This window comes from Dermacentor albipictus, chromosome 7, assembly GCF_038994185.2.
Source record: "Dermacentor albipictus isolate Rhodes 1998 colony chromosome 7, USDA_Dalb.pri_finalv2, whole genome shotgun sequence".
NCBI classification, from domain to species: Eukaryota; Metazoa; Arthropoda; class Arachnida; order Ixodida; family Ixodidae; genus Dermacentor; species Dermacentor albipictus.
In genome coordinates, this window is record NC_091827.1 from 44,939,147 (window position 1) to 44,964,445 (window position 25,299).

Below are 25,299 nucleotides of genomic sequence, written 5' to 3' on the forward strand. Positions count from 1 at the left end.
GTACTGTATATTGCTACGAGGATGCTCCCGTACATATACAATCCTTCGCAATTTACAAGCAGCTGCACAGATTCAAGCAGAAGGCAAGACGGCATCTTATAACCCGAGCGAAGCCTTTTATACACTCCTCGACGCTGGAAGGTGCTCGATATTTAAACCCCAGAAAAAAATACAAACGAGCCTCAGAGGGCACTAAACAACTTAATAGCTTTTCTACAGCCAGTTCCGGCTTCGTTTACCAGGAGGTGACATCATGGGGTGGTCACGGGAGAGCAGGACATCGTGACGTTTACCTGTGTAGTAGGCGATCGCGCGAGACGGTTTGCGAGTGCTGTAACGTCGCTCCCACGTGACCCACCTACGCGTCATGACGTCAGGACACAGTAATCTCCCGGCAAACGAAGCCGGAACTGACTGTAGAAAAGCTATATAACTATAATATTTAGCGCGCTCTGAGGCCTGCCACTATATTCCCCAATGGTTTCGACGTCCCGCACTTTCATCTAACACACAAAAAAAGTGGCGAATCGAAAATATCATGGCAGTACTGCTTTAAATGAAGTTTTCGGAGTCTATCAAACGTCTATGCAGACCTCAAGTAGGTTTCGTCACTTCATTACAAACATCGTCTGCCTACAGGTAATGTGTGCAGTCGCCACACGGCACCAGGTAGCGTAGAGACACTGCATGTTTCGAGCACTATATAGGGCGGCGGTATACTATATATCGAGCCACCGCGAATTATTGGCGCAACTAGAAGGGCCGCCAATGGCACGAATTCCGCGCTTGGCATGTGAAGTGTATATAGACGACTCTCCATAGGAGTGATGGCCGCCTTTATGAAAGAAGCTTGATAATCTGTCGAATTTCTCCACAATTCAAGCAAATTGCTATACCTCCTTGTTGACTTATCTGTATTGCGTATGGAGGCCTGTAAGTACTTTGCAATCGCCGCGTGGCGTCGGTTGGCGTAGCATTCCTGTATATGGTCCCCTACGGTAGCCGTGTACTCTGTACGGGAGCCATATACGGGGACACCATGCATCATTTCATACTTAGCCGACGACGACGCGGAAGCTATAGGAAAGTAGTGCGGTTATACGAGTATCACTCCGAGCGTTTCGCACTGCCTTTTTTTTTTAAATCTGCGACGCTTTCTACGGAATAGCTAGCCCATGTATTACGGTTACAACTGTTGGACGTAAGGTTCCGTAAAATCAGGCGTTATTTGCGCATCTCTGCGATATATCGAGTAAGCGGCTTACTGTGTTTTCGTCGCAAGCTCAAGCGGTGCGCTGTGGCTGGTCGCAGAAACGTGTCACTCCACTCATTCGGGCGGTATTAACAAGTTGAGACTCACGAATCTTTCAATGTAGTAACTATGCCGTATTTTGCGACATAAACGTGTGAGACTTGATACACCAAGTAACATGACGCACACCTGTGTCCGCTACGTGCGAAACAGAGTATAGGTCGGTGCATAGTTGCTGTATAAGTTCCAACGTATACAGGAGCACTAGGTTGGTGTAGAGTTAAAATATACACAGTAACTCTAGGCCGGTGTAGGGTGCCTCGAGTACCACGCTGTGCTGACATCGAGGCACCCTAGACCGGCATAAAGCCCCTTAAACTTCGTAAAGTAGTGACACTCTCCTCCTCCGCCTCCCCTCCTCCTCGTTTCTCCTCTCTTTCACGCTCCCTCCTCGACCGTGGCGCCGCCTACACTGCTCGAGCGTAGCAACGGCGCCGACATGCACTGCTCGCCATTCCGTAGACGCTTCTCGAGCAAAAATGGCGCTGATGCACGGCGAGACGGCCCACATGATGCTATTAGGCCAATAGCGATGCGGCGTTGGCTTCGGCCAGAGCACGCGAGGAGGAGGCGGGATTCTTCAAAGCGTGGCACTACTTTACGAAGTTTAAGCGGCTTTAGGCCGGCACAATGAACACCGCCACCAGTGGCGAAAATTTCGGCATTGTTCGGCAGACGACACTCCTGAGAAAGAGCGGTCGCTCGGCGGGATCGCGCGGGTGCCTGCCGCGGTTTTTCGGACAGTTTGTACTAAGCGCAAGCAATCGTAAGCGACATTATTGAGCTTTAAGTATGAATACGTTGTTGCACTTCCAACTCATTGCGTGCTCACGAGACAAGAGCATGCGAAAAAAGGATGTTGAATTTAGCGTTAATGAGAAATTCGGAGGGTTATTTCGCCCGAGACAAACACAAGCACGAGAGCCTGACGTCTCTCGTAGCTTCTTCTATACGTAACGGTGCGCAGGTGAGGCCTGCAGCACGTCTTATCGGTGCCGCTGCGACCGGCAACACGGGACCTTCGTTTGGCTACCGTCTTCTTCACAGGCTACGGACGATCGAGATCTCTCCCACAGGTGGCGCTGCTCAATGAAGCGCGGTATGAGAGTGCATGCGGGCTGTACCGCAGACTATACGAAAGGGGCTGTTTTTGGAACCTCTAATATTGAACAAAATATCTAAGGTCGCAGGCTTTTTGCAGACATGTTACAGGCTCCATATAACACATCTACGAACCTTCGTAGTTTCTCTGAATCTGCTTTTATTTCGTGTAAGGGCACGATTCTTTGCACTGTCCATATATCGTCCTTCCCGACACAAGTCGCGTAAGGCTGCCGCAATTGGTTGCCACGGACCAGAAGAGAAACTTGCGCGACTTGGTGGTGGGGCGAAATGTAAGTCAGCGCCGGTGTTGTGTTCTTGTTTTCCTTCGTCGCTGTCTGTTTCGCGCCGTTAATTTCCGTTGCCACGGTGCAGGTCTCGCGCGGTACCGTCATCCGCGTTTCCCGCGCTGAGCAGCAGCGACGAGCGAGTCCTGTCCGCGTCGGTGGAACTTAGGCCTAACGTGGCGGCACCCTGGAACCGACAGTTCGGCAGCTTCGAGTCGCTGTATCCGACCAGGCCGCCACCGCCTCCGCTCAACTCGTCCCTCAGCCACTCTGCGCCGTGCGTGTCATTCGGCGGGGGCCAATCAGACCGCGACTACGTCCAGTACCAACAGTCCGGCGTCGCTGCTCGTGAGTACATGCCACGTGTCCCTACGTAACTCGTGCCATAATTGAAAAAAAGAAATAATGCCGGTGCCACGTAGTTGGAGAGAATGTAACGTTGTTTGCCACCGCTTGGAGCAAGTCGGACTTTTTTGCATTTCGCCTAATTACATTATTATTCATTAATAATTAATGCTTTTCTTTGGCTTCGTTCGTTGTTGGCTGTGGTCGTGATTCTAAAAAAAGAAATCGAGGCCCTCGGTTTCCCTTGTTATCGTTCACGCACACGCACATACACACACACACGTGTGTGTGTGTGTGGGCAGCACTTCCTTTTGGTTTGGGATATATGGTCTTTCTTAGCTGCGCCAAATTCTTAAAAACTGCCTGTGGCAAATACACGGAGTAAGACATTTAGGAGGTGAAACTCCCGTCAGTGCGAGCGAGCGCAGGCGACCAGATAAGGTCACAATTGTTGTATGCGCCGACGGGGTCGTATACAGTGGCGGCGCCATGCGGGGCGTCGTAGAAGCCGCAGCGAAAAAAAAAATGCAGCGCCCGGGCAGGCGGCTCCAGCGCGCTTTCAACGGCGGTAATTTCTTTCCAGGCCGCCAGGCGCCGCCAGCACGATAACGGCTCCGCGGGCTTGTGACCTTTTCTGGTCGCCACAAACAGCGGAGTTTCCACTCCTAAATGTTTCTTGCTCCGTGGGCAAATGGCACAATTCTAACCCTTGATATAAATTATTTGATGAGGCGGCCATTACTTGTACGAGAAATCAAAACCCTTAGCTGTATAATTAACAAATTACGCTAACTAACTTTTCTTAACTTAATTATTTTACGCATATATTTCAACCTACGAATTGTAGCCGGTGAGCTTACAAGGCATATCCACTTGGAACGAATTCTCAGGGCTACACCAATTTGGAGATAATAATTTTCAAAGTTTCCGACGAAATGCATTGGCGTACCAGTTACTTTTGTGCTTCAATGCACGAAACATATCTTTATCGCAACTTTGACGGCGCATGTCTCGAGACGTCAAGCTAAACCTACAGATCTAATCATTTCGTTGGGCGCTGACAAAACGCCGACGGCTCTCTTTGGGCATGCACTATCGAGTTTAGTAATGCAGGTGCATTAGAGTTTAGACGTCTGCAACGCCGCTGGCGGTGGCCCTCGTCACTAAGCCGCCGTTGTGAGACGCCCGGCATAGCTGCCGGGGCACTGTCTCTGCAGCGCAGACGCGTTTGCATCGCGTACTGCGTGCTGCGCCAACGCGTCAACCCCCCGTGTATCGGAACACGGAACACCGTCCGAGGAGTTCGAACGACGAACTTAAAAGCGTCGCTATCGCTTTCTACGCTTCGGACCTTCAGGGCGAAACTGCCAATTTCATCTTATGTCTTCTTTTGTGTCGTTTGCATTTTAGCTGCGAGCACGTCGTGGCAAGTACAACCGCAGTGGCCGCAAGTGCAGCTTCCTCAGGGACCACCGGCGAGCGACGTCCAACAGCAGGACTGGTGGTCGCAGGCGACCGTTGCGGCAGGCGGGGCCTCGGCTGACGTTCATGGCGATGCCCGCGAGCCGCCATCTTGGCAGACGGGCGGCGCTGGTCCCAGCACGTCATCCGAAGGGAGCGACGAGTCCGTGCCCAGCATCAGCAGCCTGACGTCTCTCGTGGTGGAGATGGAAGATCCAGACATCGAGATAGAGCGGTCCCGGCACTGGATGAACGCTGCGGACGCCTGACCAAACATCGTGACGTGCGATCGGACTTGCGAGTTGTCTCACAAAAGGCCGTCGTACGCGTGAACCCGGAAGCTTTACGGACAGACAGAGAAGCGCGACTGTACTTTTCCACGATCCAACGATCCCTGTGTAGGATGTCGTAACGTTTTGCAGCCCATATCCGGCATTGAGAAGCATACCTTCGATTCGTTGCCAAAAACTCCACTGTGATTTTAAAAAAGAGATTGATCCCTGCATTTTGTCGTTCAGACACATGTAATACAACATTTTCACTGTATTTAATACATTTGGACAAGGAACGGATAAGGGCTCGTTAAAAAAAAAAGAACTGTACCATAATAACTCATTTTTGTGCTCAATATAGTTAACATGGTTAGAACACAAAAAAAAATGCATGTTTGGCAAGTAGCGTAGACACCGTAATTCGATAGAAGCGATAACAATAGAATGTCTACCTCTGCAGCTTACACGCTGAAAAAGAAAGAAACGTCGTTTGCTGTGCACGAAAGAAGTTCAGCAATTGTCAAAGTAACAGTGACGAAATGCCAAAAAGTGACACTTGCTACTGACGAACTGAGGCTGTGCATGATGCCTTCAGGGATTAAACCGGCCGTGTAGAAAATACACGGAAAGATACACTGCGATGCTCTTATCTACCTCATGTCACACATTATTTATGATGCATTGTCAATAAACGTGCCAGAGCTACACAATTTTGTTCCAAGACGTACGCAGACTCCACAGAAAGAAAGTCATGGTGATATGGCGACCTCTTGCAGTTGTAGCGAATGGCCTTACTTACTGAGTATCTAAATGTCAATCTCCATCTGTACATTCCTGTCACCCTTCATTTTTTTCGTTTTGAATAAAGACATTTGATCACTCCCTCATTTGTTGCTCAGTTATTCGTGTCACGCTTTTTTTTATTAAGAGACAAATCATCGGCTGAAAGGACACGCACAATTATTGGCTGCATGCATAACAAGTAAAATGTATTGCCTTTTTCATTCAGTTAACCATGCTGCATTGCAAGCAGAATGATCGACTGCCAGCCAAGTCGCCTTAGTCCAGTTTTCCCTGGAAAGTATCTTACAGGGATGCCGCTCTTTCAAAGACGGCTGCGAATGGTGCAGGAGTCAAATGGGAACACGCATTTTAGAACTGTTTACATGTTCTACAACGAAGCAGCCTACGGCGAGTCATGGATTCTATCGTACCTCGGATTCTATTGTACTTCTTGTGATAAGCTATAGATGACCAGCCGTCGGATCGTCGTGAAAGGCTCCCAGAACCTGCAGAGAACGCGGTATGACGGTGACCCATTTGTTGTCCCCGATGAGATAAATGTAGCAATACGAAATTCCACTGCGGAGCTTGAGTTAAGCTGTCTACGAAGTAGGGCGTTCGGGAATAAAGGAGAATTTTCCAGGCATTCGACAACAGTGCGGCATGCAGCATGGGTCGGCACCTTGGTGGGAAACAAGGACGGATGGGCGGTCGGGGCCTATAGTCAAATAGCCTCGCGACGGTTAAAGACAGTGGAGACGACTCAGTGTGTAAGCTGGCGCGGATAGATGAGTGATCGGGGATCGGGAGTGCGCAGCGAGAAAGGGTGTCTGCGTCCTGGTGCTTCTTTCCAGACCTGTAGGTGACATTGAAGTCGTATTCCTGCAAGCGAAGCCCCTGCATGCGGCGACCCGATAAGTTGTTCAGCGATGAAGGCCAGCACAACGCAGGGTCGTCGGTTAAAGCGGCGGTCATGTAGTCATAACCACTGTTCAAGTTGGTTTTTGTGCCCGACTGGCGTGTGACTAAGGTCAACATAATTTTTTTTTGTCCGAACTCTTGCTCTACAAACCCACAAGGAGAGGTCGTAAAACTCTGCGCGAAGAGGAACGGGAATATTCCAAAATACGCATTACATTGGCAGATGGTACTCCCGTACCGCACGTAGAGAAAATTAGCATCCTAGGGTTACACCTGTAGGCAAACGGCCATAACGGAGAGACGGTGCGAATACTTCGTCGTTCGGTAGATGACACGATCCGACTCTTGCTTCGCATCACGAATAGACGCAACGGTATGCGTGAAGAGTGCGCGATCCGTCTCGTGCAGGCGTACGCGATAAGCCGCATAACGTATGTTGCCCCCTACCTGAGGTGGATCGGGTCCGAAAAAAACAAATTCGAATGCATGATCCGAAAGGCTTTCAAGAGGGCGGTCGGCGTTCCACTCAACGCGAGCACCGACAAGTTTCTAGAGCTCGGAGTTCACAACTCCCTTAACGAGTTAATCGAGGCGCACGACATTGCACAATACGAACGATTATCGAGGTCAAAGGCAGGTCGATGCATCCTCGAGTCGCTCAGCATCGCGTACCACACCCAGCATGGAGAAAAGACGGAGGTTCCCGCCTCTGTTCGCGACCGCCTGATCATCTCGCCGCTTCCCAAGAACATGCACCCGACGCACCACACCAGGAGACGCAACAAACGAGCAAGCGACCTACAGAAGAAGTTTGGTAACAGCAACGAGGCGGCATACGTAGACGGGGCACCATATGGAGGAGGGAGAAGCGCAACCGCGATAGCGGTTGTAGACCGCTCGGGTAAGTGCCTCGCGAGCGCCACGGTGACCACGGGACACACGGAGGCGGCCGAAGAAGCCGCGATAGCCCTAGCACTCGTCGCGGTGCCGAACGCTGCGATCGTGATCAGCGACTCGCAGGCGGCAATCCGCGGCTTCGCGCGCGGTCGTGTCTCGCGGGAAGCGGCCCGCATACTCCAAATTTCTGACGACGGCGACTCGTCATCGCCCTCGCAACGCCAAAATTCTACGGTCTTCCTCCTCTGGACCCCGGCACATACCGATGTTCCGCTCGCGGGCAACGAGGCGGCCCACGCCACGGCTCGAGGTCTCACACGCCGAGCCGCCGCTGATTATGTGGCCGCCTCCGCCCCCGAGAACGGGGCATCGGATCTGCCGGATCGAGACACTACAACAGAAACACAACAAGAAGCACACTGGGCGTGGGGCGATCGCCTAACCACGTTCAGAGACCTCACCCAACACTACAGACTCGAAAGACGCACATTCCCGCCACCGCACGACAAACTGAACAGGAACGAGGCCGTAACTTTGCGCTTGCTCCAGACACACACCTACCCTAGCCCCGCTATCTTACACCACTGATATCCGCGTTTATATTCAACAGACGCATGTAAAACATGCGGACAGAGAGCAACGCTGCGACACATGCTCTGGGAGTGTGCCGGCAACAACGGTAATCAAACCAGCTCCGTTGGCGACGCGTCCATAATCGCGGCCTTTGCCAGGGTAGGAGAAGGCTCGAGCTCGCTTCTTCCCGACGCCGCCCCGGATGCGGGAGCCGCCGGGGACCTTCTCCGTAGGCGTCGCCGCCGCTGGGAGGCGGCTATCAGAAGTTCAGAGCTGGCAGCTCTGGGCCGTCCGGCAAGCCGAAGATGCCGCTCGAGTCCAAGGACTTCGAGCCGTCACCTGAGGCCACCACAGCCAGAACTGCCGGACTATTCTTTATTAAAGTTTCTTCTTCTTCTTTGCTATAGGGGGAAGCTAAATTTATGTCACTAGCTTCTACACACACACACACACACACATATATATATGTGCATGAGAACGGAGAAATCGTTTTTTCTCGCCAACCACTGCACCGATGGTTTGTTACGTTTAAGCGAAGTAGTTATTAATCCATCAACGGTAAGAAGTATGCTTTCAATTTATGCCATCGGTTTTCTTTTAAAGGAATATTCCTGAAAATTGCAAAATTTCAAAAAGCAAAATGAGCAAGTTTGCTGCCCTGCAACACATCAATAAATAAAGGTATCACGATGCTGTAAACTGCACCTCATAATAAATCTAAAGCGGTAAAAAATTGTGCATTGCAAGCCGCTTTTAGGTATTGGCCTCGAGCTCCACCACTGGAAAAGCTGGCGCCACCGTCGGCGTGACGGGCTAGGAGGGATCACGTGGACGTAGCGGCCGCGTCGGCTGCTTCGGGAGCGCCGAAGCGAGCTGAAAACGAGTTTAAATTCCCTCGTACGCTGCGGTTTTCATTTAGTGGTGAAATTTTCCCGCTTCGAGTGTCTCCTTTACAACGCTTGAAAGCACTACAATAAGTAGTGGCTGCCTTTGAAGGCGCGCAACATGGTAGGCTGCTGCTCGTAGGGCATGGTAGGGCCGGAAGCACGTAACGGAGGCCGGTGTCAGCCTTATTCACACGTAGCCGCAGGACAAGAAGCTGTGTGAAACTTGGCTCGCGAAACATAAAACCGGCAAACAGTCATCGGCTACAACTCGGGTATGCAGCAAGCACAGACGCGAGGAAGATTTAGGCCCCGGCACCCGGTCTGCGATGTTCTGAAAACGCGCACTGAGACGCTCGCCCGAGTCCGCTGCCAGACTAATGTCGTGACGGTTTGGTCTATGAACTTGTCGATGCTATAGATACTGGCAAGTTCAGTGGAGTGGAAAGGCAGCGGTAAGAAGCACATTTAAAGAAAGCATGGTATGTGGTAATGTTTGTGTTATGAATTAATGCACTGGATTACAAAAAAGGAGCAGCGGGGAATTGCACGCTGAGAACGCCGATAAACATACAGTGCGACCCAACTCGAGAAATCGTATTGAAAGGTCAAAAAAAAAAGATTGAATCGTCGCGATGGCACATTACAGTCCCCGTAGGCGTCGAAGTCTCTACAATGAAATCATTTTTGAACAGCTCTGATAGCGCCCGCGCAACAATGGTTGCTTTTACATTGTCAAATGCTCATCGGTGCGAAAACGCGCGCGCGGTGAAAGCGAAACAGTGCGCGGACAAGCATGCAGACGCGCAGTCGGTCGCTGCGAATTTGCGCGATCGCTGCATTGAGGCTTCATTCTATTACGCTCCATTTAGTTATACAAACACTATAAGAACATATTTCACATAATTTGTTCTCAGCGTTTACCTACCTTTCACGCGAGAAGCCGGTTCGGGAGACTCCATCGCGGCGACCGCGCGCAGTAGCGTTCACTGTACGTATTCGGTAAAGAGATAGCGGCTGTAAACGATTGTGTGCTTTCAGTTTGCCCAAGATCATTATTTAGACAGTAAGAAACTTCTCTCGTTTCGAAAGTGGTTATAGAAATGTCCGGGAGAGCTCGCGCGTGGTGTTTTTAGTGAGCGCCGACAGCAAAACCTATGAGGAGCGCGCCACGTGATCCCTCATACTACGCCAGCGAGGCGCTTCCGATAGAGGGCGACTCCGTAACTCCTCGCCGCCAATACTGTCGTCGACGATTGAGGAAGACTCTTATATCCCCCCCCCCCCCCCACGGGATAGACAATACAGAACTTTCACAGGGCCGCACATCGAGGAAAACCACTTGAAAAAAAAAGAGAGAAAGAAAGAAAGAAGGAAAGATGGAAGTCGACTTCCCCGCAAGGCTGTTTTTTCGTCCAAAACTTGTCACATTTCTCCCTCTTCGGTATCGCCTCGTTTTGCCGCATTGATTTCAAAATTACAGCCGGCTGACCATGCACGCTTATTATTCAAGGCCACATTTATTTTCCGTATATATTTCCGTCCGACCACTCTGTCTTTTCCAGTCAATAAACTTCTTCTTCCGGCCATATTGTATATACGCATGTCCTCTTCGGACCCGAAAACGGCTTAGCGGCATAACCGCTGTTCAAGTTGGTTTTTATACCCGACTGGCGTGTTACTAACGTCAACAAATTTGTTTTTTTCGTTAGGGGGAAGCTAAATTTATGTCTCTAGCTTCTACACACACACACACACACACACACACACACACACGCTTATATATATATATATATATATATATATATATATATATATATATATATATATATATATATATATATGTATATATATATATATATATATATATATATATATATATATATATATATATATATATATATATATATATATATAATCATTGATTAATGATTTAGTGTGTGTGTGTGTGTGTGTGTGTGTGCATGAGAACGGAAAAATCGTTTTTTCTCGCCAACCACTGCAGCGATGGTTTGTTACGTTTAAGCGAAGTAGTTATTAATCCATCAACGGTAAGAAGAATGTTTTGAATTTATGCCATCGGTTTTTTTAAGGAATATTCCTGAAATTTGCAAAATTTCAATAAGCAAAATTAGCACGTCTGTTGCCCTGCAACACATCAATCAACGAAGGTATCACGATTCTGTAAACTGCGCCTCATAATAAATCTAAAGCGGTAGAAATTTCTGCATTAATTGCAACCCGCTTTTAGGTATACGGCTAAATTGTGAGTACGGCCTCCAAGCGACGGCAGACAACAGTACTTTAGTTCTGTCCAGCTACGTGCACCATGGCATTTGCATATATATATACATGCATATAATCTCTGTGCATGATAGTTGGGACACCCTGTATACAGTTGACTGTTGCTGATACTGTGTCTTTTGTATAATTTTTCTGTGACAGAATGACGTTTTATCGTCTGATGAAATTACAAGCCAAGGCTATCATGACATCGTGTACTTTACGTATTTCTTGACGCAATTTGAAAACTTCAGCCTTGTCACTTAGGCCTAGCGGAAAGGCCTAGTAGAAGAACGGGTAGCAGCACATTGAAATAACGCGCTCGCTCGCTTGCATTTGCATTCGTGCGAATTTCTGCATTCTGCCCCAATTGAATCTTTGAAACAGCGTCTGCTGCGAACGGGGCAAAATGCCTTCCCACGCAATTCATACGCGGCTTGTCCCGATCATGTCCCCCATGTGTACATGCGAGGAATGTCCGCGCTGGGCACATTCAACGCATCCCTGTAATACCCATGTCTTGCCATGTGGATCTCCATCCAATGGACGATCATTGCTGTCTCAGAAATGGTATTGTTATAGTCCGCATCGTTTAGCGTAATACTTGGCACTGTTAGCCGCCATGTTTGTCAACAAATATGTGCGAAGTCGCCTTTGGACGCACGGCGTAGCAGTTAATGGAAGGCAATCTCGAAGTAAATGCTTCGTCGTATTGCAGACCTGGTACGGCAAACGCAAGATATAACGGGCATGTTTTGAACTTTACCTGACTTCGAGGGGGCGCAGACGAAGGCAGATATGCATTTTTTATTTCTTCTTGGCAAATCGGGCAAGTGACTATATATTCCGTCTGGTATATATTAAACAATCCAGATTATACCATAAGATGTGATGTTGCTGCAAAATTTGGACGAGAACAGAGTAGCGACAAGCGCAACATAATTCGTTTAATGATATTAATGGGAGGAGGAAGAAAACGAGGTTTTCAGTAAATGCGTGTAAACACAACCCGACGAAAATAAATAAATAAAGAACGTCGGATCGTTCGGCAGCTTTCGGTGCATGTCTTTTACGGAAATCGCGCTCGTATTCATCGAAACGCGTTCTGTCGTCTGCCCACCGCCGCCTTATTGGGCAGAAGGCAGTGAGATAAAACGCATTTTTTTTTAGGAGGAAGCTTTAGCTCAGGTGCTCCTATCTAAATACACGCAAAAGCAGAATTCGTCTTTCTCGGCAACCACTGCACCAAATTTGGCGAGGTTTGTTGCACTTAAAAGGAAAACCTTAAAATCTAGTGACTGTTGGTGTCGAGTGTTTGATTTATGTTGTCAACGATTTTATTAAAAATTGGCGAAAATCTAAAATTATCAAAAAAAGAAACTATCATGTTTACAACTCTGCAAAACGACAATGAAAAATGATATCGCAGTTGTGTGCATTGCGTGTAACAGTGCATCTAAAGCTGAAAAAATTCATTTGTCGGACACGAATCTAAAAAAAATTTAGCAATAAGAAATAACAGCGTTTGCAGAAACCTTGTACACACGTAACAAATTCACGTAAGAGATAAGATGTCATATTGAATTTGTCCGCTTCCAGTGATCTAATGGGTGCGGTTTACAGAACCGCGATACCTGTTGTCGATGCAAAGTTGCATTATTAAGTTGTAAACTTCGTGCTTCTACTTCATTCGAGCTCTCGAATTTCTGAAAATTTTAAAAATAAAATTCAGGCCTTAAAGCGATTTTCCGCTCCCAACAGTCACTAGAGTTTAACCTTTCCCTCTCAAATGCAACACATTTCATCAAAATCGGTCCAGGGGTGGGAAAAAAACGTTTTTCGCATTTTACACGTATTTGAATAGGCCGCGTCGGAGTTGGGCCCGAGCTAAAGCTTCCAACGTAACAAATTCACGTAACAAGCCCGAGCTAAAGCTTCCAACGTAACAAATTCACGTACGATGTAAAATGACATATTGAATTTGTCCGCTTTGAATGATCTAATGGATGCCGTTTACAGAACCGCCATATCGGTTCTTGATGCAGAGCTATAAATTTGTAAACTTCGTGCTTCTCTTTTTTTCAAACGTTCAAATATTTGAAAATCGTTTTAGGAAATTCAAGCCCCAAATCGATTTTCCGCTCCCAACAGTCACTAGAGTTTAACCTCTCTCTCTCAAGTGGAACAAATTTCATTAAAATCGGTCCAGGGGTTATCTCTTAAAAACATTTTTGCGTTTTACACGCATTTCAATAGGCCGCGTCGGAGTTGGGCCCGAGGTAAAGCTTCCCGCTTAACACAGACACATGCCCAATTATGCTCGGTGCCAATGAGACGCGGGCGAGGGGGGTTGGGTTTAGCTGCCGCGCACAATCTGTTCTCTCTAATATTCGGCGTGCAAAACGCGGTGTCCGACTTTCAAGGCGCTACCGAGAAAGCAGGGGGGTGATCCCCACCCCTGGACCACCGCCGTAAGGACAACGCGAGTCGTGCTAAAGAGTGACAGTCGCGAAACGCCTCGAGGTTATTTATACTGGTCGCTGCCGCAGAGGAATTCGCCTTTGTTGAAGATCTCGCCCCCTTTCTTTCTTTCTTTTTTTTTTTTCGAGTCACCTGTTCTAGTTCGCGAGATGTGGCGATTCGGAGGCGTTCCGAAGTGTTTGGGGCTGGTAGGATGACAAGGCTGGCAGTTCCATTGGTGAGCACTGCCGTTTGACGAAGTTGGCGCCGCGTATCACGAGTTCAAACGGCAGGAAAAAAATAAAAAAGAAGGAAGAGAAGGATGGAAACTAGGACAAAGATTAACGTGCGCGCATGATCCAGTGCTGTTCCTGCATGCATCTTTGATCTCCTCTTTTCGCGCCGTTCAGGTTTGTCACGTGCAGTTTGGGCGCGTGCAGAAGGAAGAACGACGGAGCGAAGACCAGACACCGAAGATAATTGTGTTAGCTACGGGCGGGGGTCTGTTATCGCGTTAAAGAGGGGCACCGGCATTGGCCCCGCAAAAGCGGCTCCTTTTCACTTGCGTGGGTGGCTAAACATGCCACAGAGTTAAAGGTGGCGGCCGCGTATCACTTGTCATGCTGTTGAAGGAGCTTTGGGTGCTTATTTTTCGCGGTTGTAGAAACACGATAGCAGTTTTTCTTATTTTTTTTATCGCACGCGAAATAATGGCACTCGGCAAACAACGAAGGTTAGGAAAATTAAAGTATGTGGTTTTACGTGCCCAAACCACTTTCTGATTATGAGGCACGCCGTAGTGGAGGACGTCGGAAATTTAGACCACCTGGGGCTCTTTAACGTGCACCTAAATCTAAGCACCACGGGTGTTTTCGCATTCCGCCGCCATCGAAATGCGGCCGCGCGGTCGGGATTCGATCCCGCGACCTCGGGCTGAGCTGCCCAACACCATAGCCTCTGAGCAACCGCGGCGGGTAAAAAAGGTTAGCAAACGCTTGTCTGACATTTTTATTTGATCCATGTAAAGAGGTGGGTTCGAAATGCCGGAAGTGGCGTCACGGCACAGCAAAATGAACTCACGTTGTGTAGCGGGAAACCTACACGATGATGGTGCTGGTAATACTAACAAAACAAATTAATTATTTGATTAAATAACACGTGAATGTTTCTGCAGGCTTCGCTAGCGCGTCGCCGCCGTAGCCAGTGTAGTGAAGTGGGTCGCACTACAAAAGGAGCGAGCAGGTGTATCGTGACGTCGCGGCAAGCTCAACTACCGTGTACCGAAACCGGGGGTGGTTCGAAGAAATGAGTGTTATAGTGAATTATTTGGGGGCACTCCGACGTTTGCCAGTATTTCTCATAGTAGTGTTTAGAGCGTCCAACCCAACACTCAACGCAGATAAGAATATAATATAATAATATTGTTAATTACATATATATATATATATATATTATAAGAATATACTTGTCAGTATATTCTCATGAACAAGGCGACGAGACGAAGCAAGGGTTGAATACTCTTATTCCATCCCTTCCTGCTTCGAGCGATTGGTGATTATGCTAGCAAATGCTTTCAAGAGACCCTAAAGATAAACGTTTTATCAGTCTCGACGGATCAAGTATTATTTCAAAAACTGTATTTAATTTGGTTTCGATGTGACACGATGAACTTTATGAGAAAATAAAGGTGGAAGTTCCTTTCCTTTTCTTCCTCTCTTTTTTTTCTTAATTTCGCGCCAAATCTCCGGAAACGGAACGTCAGTGTGAAGCCAACAGCTCTAAATCGGCACGAAACAAGAACTCGCCTTACAAAAATAGGAAGGCACAAGAGCAGCGCACAAGACAGTCCCGCCTTCCTGTTTTGTAAAAAAATGCCTTGTTTTATCCCGCTTTTAGCGCTATTCGCTTCCAAATCGTGTACCAACCAGCTAACCCAGGTCCCTTTCTGGACTTTGTCAGATTCTGTAGTGGTGGCATATTGAGCCAATCTGAGAGGCCCAGAGTTTTGCTTATGGCCTCTTGTGATGCCTCCAATACCAAATTTGTCAATATGGCGGAATTCGACAGCGTTCAAAATATCACCTTCAATTGCGTTACTTTCTCGTATTCGGGCCGTTGTGTCCCCACGTAAAGTTCGTTGAAAATAACTCGTCGAGTTAAATCCTTTGCTTGTCTTCACTCCCCGCTTGAGATTCCCCCTCTCCTCGCCTCCCCTGTCCCCTTTCCCACTGCCCCTATACTTTCCAAGTATCCCTCCGGTGGTGCCTATTGTGTACCTCCTTCGCCCCTTCGCTTCTTTCTTTTTGTCGCCTGGGGGTGAAAGGGCACGATAGTGAAATACCCGGAAGAGAAAAGAATAAAAGAACAAGAGGAACCAAGGGGGAAAGAAGGAAGAATACCCACGTGGTTGTGTGAATTGTCGAAGCTCGGTCATTTTTTCGGCCTATCCGCATATATTTGAGTGTCGTCTGCGACAGTAGTTCATCGTGCGTCTGCCGACGTGGTGGTCCCCAGTATACCGTCTGCTTACGGGGTCACTGAGCGCATATCGTGTGAGAATATAAGCCACTCCACGCAGGATATCGCCTGAGACTGTGCGCCCGATTACGGACCTGCGAAGTTTGTGCATCGAATGTGTGCGGCTTCGTGTTTTTCTTTTGTTTTTTAATAACGTTTTGGGTGTTACCGCTTTCGAGGATAATTGCGATTCGGCTCCCGTCGCCTTTGCGCTTCCGCGTCGCTGGCCTCCAACCCTGCATAGACCCGAAGAAGCCGTTCGGAGTCCCGTGAATTACGAGGAGAACATCGCCGACACTCAGGCAAGTTTCAAGTTTGGTTAATTCTTTTTTTCGTTAATTCATACATCGGTCTCGTGATATCTTCACGGAATCATTATCTCTCAACAGCAAGCAGGTATTGGGCCTCTCTTACAAAGGCCTCTTGTGTACCTTTTTATACTCCATAATAATATATAATATATTAGCAAGTTAATACTCCATAATAAAACTTGCTCTGTTTTCTGAAAAGAAAATGAACTGTTGGAGGTTAGCGATCTGTTCTCTCTGCTGTTTTGGGGCTAGTATTCACACTTTAAAGCAGTTCAACGAACCACCATATAACTGACGTTGTCTGCTTTAGCGTGGGCACTTGGTTGACCCTTTCGTTTTCTTTTTTTCTTTTCAAAATGATTAATGAAGCTCCACTTAAATTTTGACCACCTGAGGTACTTTAACGACCACGTGAAATACGCGAGGTTTTCTTCTTTAACTTGTTTTTCTTTTTCTTTAAATTATCTAAGAACTAAGGTCCCTAGATATGTTTCATTCTCCCTTTGTTCTCCTCCTCTAATCCTTTTCCTACACGGAATGCTGCCAGCGCCCCAAAAAATGTTTCGAATCTCTCAACACACGTGCAAATATAACAAATAGCTTTTATAGCTTGCGTCGCACTACACATCCGTTTTCGATACTCGTTTTGAAACGTCTATTTCATGCAGTAAATCCTTATTCATGCGCGTATTGGCGTAAATTACGCTGCGTGAAAAAAAAGGCACTTTTTTTTGCCGTGCCACGTGACCGCGCTCAGCCAATCACGCACCGGCAATGGCGGGAGAACGCGATGATGAGGAGGTCGGCGGCGAGGCGAAATAATGGCGCTACCTTGAAATTCATTTATCTAGGCACCTTCTGGCGAACATAGTTAAGGTCCCCAGAGAGAGAGAGAGAGAGAGAGATGCAAATGAAAGGAAGGCAGGGAGGTTAACCAGACTTAAAACGTCCGGTTTGCTACCCTGCACTAGGGGAAGGGAAAGGGGAAATAAAGACGGAAAGAAGAGCGTGACAAAAATGAAAGCATGCGAAAAAAAAAAATATGAGAAGGGACGAAATGGGGTCATTAGAGTCTTTCTAATAGGCCACTGTCACGTAGAAAAGTCAACAGAGCCTTGACCGACTTTTGCTGCGACGACAGTTCACGTCGGCATTCCAAAACTGACTGTTCTGAAAGTGGCCTGTCGTCAAGGCGCGCCAACGCGGTCGCTAGTGACAGCCGGTGCGCGCTGTATCGAGGACAGTGGCAAAGCACGTGTTCGATAGTCTCTTCGCCGCCGCAGTGTCTGCAAGCCGCGCTGTCATCCATACCGACTCGGAAGGCGAAGGATCTTGTATAGGCGACACCAAGCCACAGTCGGCAAAGTACAGCTGTTTCGAGTCGAGAGAGTCTAGGCGGGGGTCGAAGTCGAAGGGATGGGTCCAGTCGGTGTAGACGTGTATGCTTTAGGCTGGGTGTGTTCCATAAAGTTTTGATGGCTTCATTTGCAAGCACACGAATTTTCGTTGCAGCGTCTGTTCTTGAGAATGGAATGGAGTCTTGTAAGCCCTCCTCGTGTGCAGATCGTGCTGCTGCGTCGGCAAGTTCATTGCCCATTATGCCACAGTGGCTTGGAATCCACTGCAACGTGATATCGTGTCCTTGCTCGACGAGGTGGTGAAGCAGCAGTCTGATTTCCATAACTAGTTGTTCGTGGGGTCCTCGGCGTAGGGCAGAAACCAAACAATGAAGAGCAGCCTTGGAGTCAGTGAACACGCTCCATTTCCTGGGTAGTTCTTCAGAAATTACACGAAGTGCACAACGAATAGCAGCAAGCTCCGCGGCAGTCGATGTAGTCTGGTGAGATAGTCGAATCTTAATTGTGGAAGGTTTTGCAGGAAAGATCACCGATCCTGCAGACCCATTCACCGTGGTGGAAGCGTCAGTATAAAGATGATGATGCTCGTTGTAAGTCTCATACAGCAAGAGCAGTGAAAGCTGCTTGAGTGCTGGAGACGAGAGTTGGGCCTTTGTTCGTATTCCTGGTACCATTAGTCGAACATTTGCCCTAGCCAAGCACCATGGTGGAAACGGAACTTTCGCTGGAGCTGTATAACCTGATGGAAGGTATGCACGATAAGGCAGGACTGTTTCGCAAAAGGAAGCACGTGGTCGATGCTCTGGCAGTGAGGCTAGATGATGGGCAGGGGCTCGAGCAAGGTGTCTTACGTGTGCTCTGAGCGCTTCCATGACTATATGGGTCTTGGTTGGGAAATCGTGTGCAATGGCAATTGTTTCAGCCGTTGACGAACACCGCGGCAATCCAAGACACACTCTAAGTGCCTGGGCCTGGACGCTTTCGAGTGTGCGGATATTACTTCTGCAGGTGTTGGTCAGCACAGGCAAGCTGTATCGTAAGTACCCAAGAAAGAGCGTCCTGTACAGCTGCATCATTGCATGTGCTGAAGTACCCCAGACATTTCCTCCAAGAAACTTAAACACATTAGAAATATCCGTCAGGCGCTTCTTTAGGTAGGCCACATGAGGGCTCCAGCAGAGGTCACGATCAATTATTACGCCTAAGAATCGGTGCGTCCTGACATAAGGTATGCTTTGGCCGTCGATAGAGACATCGTATGATCTCATTGGCTTTCGGCTAAACGCGACCAATGCGCATTTTTCTGGCGAGATCTTGAGGCCTTGTTCATTTAAGTATGCCGATGTTGACGTGGCAGCTTTTTGAAGCCTGGCGCGTACTTGCGGCCGTGTCACACCAGATGCCCAGACGCAGATGTCATCGGCATACATTGATATTTTAACTGTGCTCGGAAGTCGTTCCACGAGACCAATGAGTACAAGGTTGAAAAGTGTGGGACTCAAGACACCGCCTTGTGGAACTCCATGGTGCGTATAGTATTGCGAGGTTGGGCCAGCTTCAGTGTTAAGAAAGAGAGACCGCCTATGTAAATAACTGCGAGTCCAACGATATAATGGACCGCCTAGGCCCACCGATTCCAATGCTTCAAGTATGGCGTCATGAAGAACGTTGTCGTAGGCTCCCTTTATGTCTAAGAACATTGCGACAGATAACCTCTTACACGTCTTTTGGTGTTGAACATAGGTTACCAGATCGATAACGTTGTCGATAGAACATCGGTGACGTCGAAAACCAGCCATGGCGTCCGGGTAGATTTCGTAGTGTTCAAGGTACCACTCAAGTCTGGCGAGGATCATTCGCTCCATTACCTTCCCAACGCAACTTGCCAGCGCAATTGGTCGGTATGAAGTAATCTCTAAGGGAGACTTGCCAGGCTTAAGAAGCGGTACCAGGCGGCTGATCTTCCAATCTTGGGGAACGTTGCCCTCCTGCCACGACTCGTTATAGATATTAAGGAGTGTTCTTCGTGCCCGTTCACCAAGGTGACATAGCATGCGGTAAGATATGCCATCCGGACCAGGCGACGACGACCGATTACATAGGGCGAGCGCCGCGTCAAGCTCTTGCGTCGTGAAAAGCAGATCCATGCGTGAATCTCGTGAATCTGGAATACGGTTCAATGTAAGCGAAACTGTACGAGTTGGCTGGCCCGCAACCATAGCACAGAAGTCTTCCGCCACATCAATGTCTTGTCGGCGCTGGAATAGTGCTAGGGCCTTAAACGGGAAACGCTGTTCCGGAACAGAACGTAGACCACGCACAGTTCTCCATATTTGAGATAGCGGTTTGCGGGGATCTAGCGACGCACAAAATTTCGACCACCGCTGAGCCTCTAGTTTGTCCATGCGGCGTTGTATCTTCTTTTGCATTCGCCTGGCTGTTCTTAGATCCTGAATTGACTTAGTGCGTCGATATCTTCTTTCGGCACGACGGCGAATCGCACGAAGCCGCTCCAATTCCAGGTCGAATTCAGAATACCTTGGAGAACACGTGAGTGTGCGCGTGGCTGTCTGTGCCGTTTCCTTGATAGCTTGTTGAAGTCCACAAGGGAGGCCTTTGTGACAAGCGTCCTCAATGTGGGATTTAAAGACAGTCCAATCTATTCTTCGTATCGTGGTGGACGTATACGTGTTAGACATTCCCGTGATCTTGAGGTAAGTGGGGATGTGGTCACTTCCGTGCGTTTCAATGTCCAAAAACCACTTAACATGTGTGGCGAGGCGGTGGGAGACGAAAGTCAAATCGAGGCAGCTGCTGTATGTTATTCCCCGCAGAAATGTTGGACTCGCGTCATTCAGCAGGTAGAGACCATTGTTGGAAGCTAAGGAAGCTAGTCGTCTTCCCGTCGCGTTAACCTTAGAGCTTCCCCAAATGGTATGGTGTGCATTGAAGTCCCCGGTGATAATCCATGGACCAGGTTGTGTTTTTAAGATGTCTTCTAGCCTTTTGGTGTCAAATCGGCTTGATGGAGACAGATACACCCCCAAGAGTGCAAAGGTGACATTCCTATTTTTAACAGTCATGCACACATACTGATTGTCGTCATGAGGTTGCACCGGTTGGACGACGTAAGTAAGTTCACGGCGAATAAACACGACGACCTTGCTGCTTTTGATGTCGCTTGATGAGAATGTTGTCTCGTAGCCGGATAGTCTTATTGGATGGGATAATCTTGGTTCACAGATGACAATGATTGGAAATCGGTTAGTGAGAACAAATTGACGAAAATCGGCGATGCGAGATCTTAGACCTCTCGCGTTCCACTGAAGGATCGACGCTTCTCTGACCTCCTTACGAAATGACTGGTGATTGTCAGTCATGGCTTCACTCAAGGCTTGCTAGGACGGGGCTCAGCGCGTCGAGCACTTGTAGCCCACTTCGAGCAGATGGAGTGTCAATGCTTGTCAGCATGGCCCTGATGACATTCACAATAGATCGCAGCACCGGGATCATTTGGCAGTCGACTGTTGAAGCCTCACCAACAGAAGCGGGCTTCGATGGGAGCGTCAAGCGTGGAGGCTCCTTAGAAGACTGATAGCTTGCAAGCGTCGGCCACTCTTCCACGGGGGCAACGTTTCCCGTCTGAGGTCTCCTTGTGCTCTCGGGCATTCTATTTGAGGATGATGGCGTTGCCACAAGCGGCGCACGAACTCCACCCTGTCTTGAGCGTTTTCGTCGATGACGACGTCGACGCCGGATCTTTTCTGAGGCTTCTCTATGGGTTGAGTTATCCCTGACCATTTGCTTCAGAACTTCGAACTCTTTTTTGAGTCTTGGGCAATCTTTAGACGTCGCTTCATGGGTGCCTTTACAGTTGCCACACCTAAAGTTTGTTGCACGGCAGACATCTACAGTGTGTGACTCCGCGCACCGGGGGCACATTGGGGAGTTTGCGCAGGCGCCCTTAACATGCCCGATCTTGAAGCACTTGTGGCATTGAAGCGGCTTAGGGACAAACCGCCGTACGACATGTCGGAAGTGACCGACCTTTACGTGTGAAGGGATGGAATCCCCCTTGAACACAATCTTCACACAACGGCTGTTGCCGAGTCGGCATACGTGCGTGATGACCACTCCTTCGTATGCCGGTTTGATTAGAATTGGCAGGTCCGCGTTCGAAATAGCCAAGTCAACGTCGTAGATCACACCTGCAGTGCAGGCCCCATCCATAGGTATGATCGGCCGTACTTTTATGTTCCCCAATTCTGTGATCTGTCGTAGCGTCTCCAGCGTGGTTCCACGGGTTGTATCGACAGCTAGAACATTCTTTCGTGTGTTCAGCCGGACTTCCTTGATTTCGTTTGGCGCCTTTCCCTCAAGAAAAACAGAGAGAGCTTGCCTGTTCAATACTCGAAGGTTGACGGAAGAATCCACTGGCATGAAGAGGATGGTGTGCGGCCAGCGTTCACTGCCTGCCTGCATGGTTGACGTACTCGCTGGTGACGACGCCTTGATAAGCCTCCTTTTAGCCCTTCGGCTCCTCACCGACACGAAGCTGTCATCGGATGAGTCGTCACCTGTGATTGAGTAGACCTCTGTGTCTTCACTGGTGCTGGACCAGGTGCCTCGTTTCCTTGAGGAGCTTGTCAATGTAGTGATCTGGCCAGACGGGCCGGCAATAGGCTGTGCATCCATGGCCACAGGAGTAAGAGTCTCTCTGGGGCGTTCACTGGTGGTTGACCAGGTGCCTTGACTCATAGAAGAGCTTGCAGTTGCAGACTTCTGGCTGCACGAGCCTGCGGAACGTTCCGCGTCCATCACCTCAAGCCAGGACGCGGAAAGCGCTCCAGAGACTGATGAAAATTTGACGAAAAACTGGCTAGCTGGCACAGGTGCGTTCTAGCACTGAGTAACTTCGTCGTCGTCCCCCTTTGTCTTTTATATTTAGGACCTCTTAAAGGCGCATTCAAGGTATAGCAAACTGTTGCCTGCCTTTCTCTGCCGCCGAAATGCCTCCATTGCATCCGTGAACCGAATTCGCGACCACATCGGACCTGCCGACGTTTAGGTCGTTGACCGCGAACTTCAGCGGCTGTTTTTCGTATAAACGGATCAGCGGCATAGTTGGCATTGACCACTCTTGCCAGCTGTGGCCGGTCGAAGTCACGTGGGCTACAGACTCCTGACCTCGTTCCACGCATGTTTGACTGAGTAAGGTCGCGGACAGAATAAAATGGACCACGGGATCTCCGAAAAAGTTTAATCCCCGAGCAGCCTGTAGCAGTAACCAGTAAAACTGCCCACGACAACGTTGTTAGCATATTCTAGTCGAGGTCCAAAATGCAAATACCAGATTGCGTTGTGAGGTTGCGGAGATATTCAGCTTTTTCTTAGATATCATGGTCCGTAATATTCTGTCCGCGACTGTACGTGTATACGTGCGAATATGTTCCACTTGCTTGGTTTACTAGCATTGCCATGTATCATTCTTAATCGCGTACGTTTTGGCTGTGTGTGTGGAACATATTAATCTCGGTCTATACTTAGGTTCCACAAAGTGCAGGAGGAACAAACTTGTAAAGGATCTTGTCACATGCACACATGGCGAAACTTGTGTGGTGACGACACGAAATAAAAAAATAAGTGTAGGTTAGCCAAGCGTGCTCCCTCAAGAATACGCGTAATGCGGCGATCGTTTCCACGGGTCTCAGTAACCGTGAGCCGTTTGTTCTTTTCGCTTATGCAAATGTGGCACCATTAAGTAACGCGCTGTTGCCAACCGCGCGTATATTTCTTCCACGCAGTTGCGGCGGTTACACGCGCCTCTCTTTGTGCAGTTCGCGTTTACTGTATTCGTCTCCTCTGTAACGCTGTAACAACGTATATTTCCTTTCTTCATTTTTTAAAAATTATTACATACGTGCACGCTACAACATGGCTCGTGCAGGATAGGCACAGTCGCGTGCATTATGAACTGCAACGCGGTCGCCATGACGAAAGGTGCCCCCTGGGTGCGTGGCAGCACCGACACACAGAAAAGAAATGTGCCTTTCTTAAGTATACCAGTAATTGACACGGTGTTCTTCGATATTTTTCTACGTGGCTGCCCCCGCGCTGTCACGGGGCCCCTTCGACCACGGGCACCGGGTTGCAGCTAGTATTGCACGCGACAGCAGACACATCATACTGAAAAACAGTAGCCAACTATAGCCCACGTTCAGCATTAGTAATGATACACTCTGGTGTCCCACTCTCTGCCACTGGTTCAGTGCCCTATTCTGTGTTCATGCAGAGGGGAGGGGGGGGGGGGCGAGAGCGGTGTCGGCTTTTCCTGGAAAGCCACCGCTACGGTGCCTCAGATGCGCCCGCTTCCCTAAAGCTTTAGCGCTCCCCTCCGCCGCCGTGCGAGAGGGTGCGCGCATCGAAGCACCCTAGCCACCCTCTGGCCACACGGGGTCACTAAGTCCACTGTGTGCGGAGAACAATACGCCGCGCCCTCGACCTTTCAACCCTCGGTGCCACACTGGTCGAAGCCGTATTGAGAATGGACAATTTGAGAAATTCGCAGCGCGACTTCCAGCTCTGGAATCGGAAACGTCGCGCTTCGTCACGGGGTTGGAAAACAAGTTTTCCCAGCGGTATATACACGTGCGCTGATTAGGCTACATCGAGGGACCCATGACCGCGTTTACATTCTCGTGTTTGCTGGCAGTAATGTCGCAAGTATGCTGTCGTCGACGATTGAGGAAGACTCTTATATCCCCCCAGGGGATAGACAATGCAGAAATTTCACAGGGCCGCACATCGAGCAAAAGCCAATTGGAAAAAAATATATATGCGTAATTTCACTGCCCTGCCAGGCTGTTTTTTTTCGTCCAGAACTTGTTACATTTATCCATCTTCCGTATTGCTTCGTCTTGCCGCTTTGCTTTCGAAATTACGAAAGCCTGTGTATGGTCGTTTATTATTAAAGGCCACCTTTATTAGAGCGCAGCTCTTTGGCGTCCGTTCCTGGGTTTCGCGTTGTCGTCGGCGTTGTCGTCGGCCTCGTAACCAGCTCCGCCCCCCTTTCATCCCCCCAGCGCTAGCAGCGACCGACTGATACCGCTGGATGCCGCTGACGCCGCTAGAGAGTCAAGATAACGTGACTGCATAGAACACCGTCGCCGCCATGCAGAAAGAGGAGGAAAGGGTCCCCCCCTCCCCTGTTCTTGTGTGGCGGATAGGGTGCTCTTCAGTTGCCGACGCGCCGGTTATTTCACGTAGGCCCCGGCACGTCGATGAATACGTGACCACCTTCCCACGGCTAGACCTGGTTCTTAGCGCTGCGGAAGCGAGGGTATCATATTGTTTGTGTCGGCATCGGCGGCGTTGTCCCTGAAACCAACTCCGCAGCTGGGGTTGACTCACTATCGGCGTCAGCGGCATCAGTCAGTCGCTGCTATCTCTTCCCTCCTCCCTTTATCGTGTTGTCCGCTTGCTGCACGCGCTTCTGCCCCCATCGTTTGCCGCTGGGTGTACACGCCGCCCCCCT

At 49.0% G+C, this 25,299-nt stretch overlaps 2 protein-coding genes across 2 annotated transcripts in view; both read left to right on the plus strand.

Annotated features, from left to right (window-relative positions):
* Positions 1 to 2,593: 2,593 nt before the first annotated feature.
* On the plus strand, positions 2,594 to 5,536 carry LOC139047385 (uncharacterized). Its single transcript, XM_070521210.1, has 3 exons — positions 2,594 to 2,706; positions 2,789 to 3,048; positions 4,456 to 5,536. Coding segments are annotated over exons 1-3 (582 nt in total). The 5' UTR covers positions 2,594 to 2,704; the 3' UTR covers positions 4,776 to 5,536.
* A 10,733-nt stretch (positions 5,537 to 16,269) lies between these two features.
* Positions 16,270 to 25,299, plus strand: part of LOC139047387 (uncharacterized) — a 31,236-nt gene continuing 22,206 nt past the window's right edge. The window contains exon 1 of the mRNA XM_070521212.1: positions 16,270 to 16,398. The gene's annotated coding sequence lies outside the window, so the exon portion shown is untranslated. The remainder of the gene's footprint in view (positions 16,399 to 25,299) is intronic.

Coding starts and splice junctions, on each gene's coding strand:
- LOC139047385 (XM_070521210.1), top strand. Junction 3,049..4,455: donor ACAGTCCGGCGTCGCTGCTC/GTGAGTACATGC, acceptor TTTGCATTTTAG/CTGCGAGCACGTCGTGGCAA.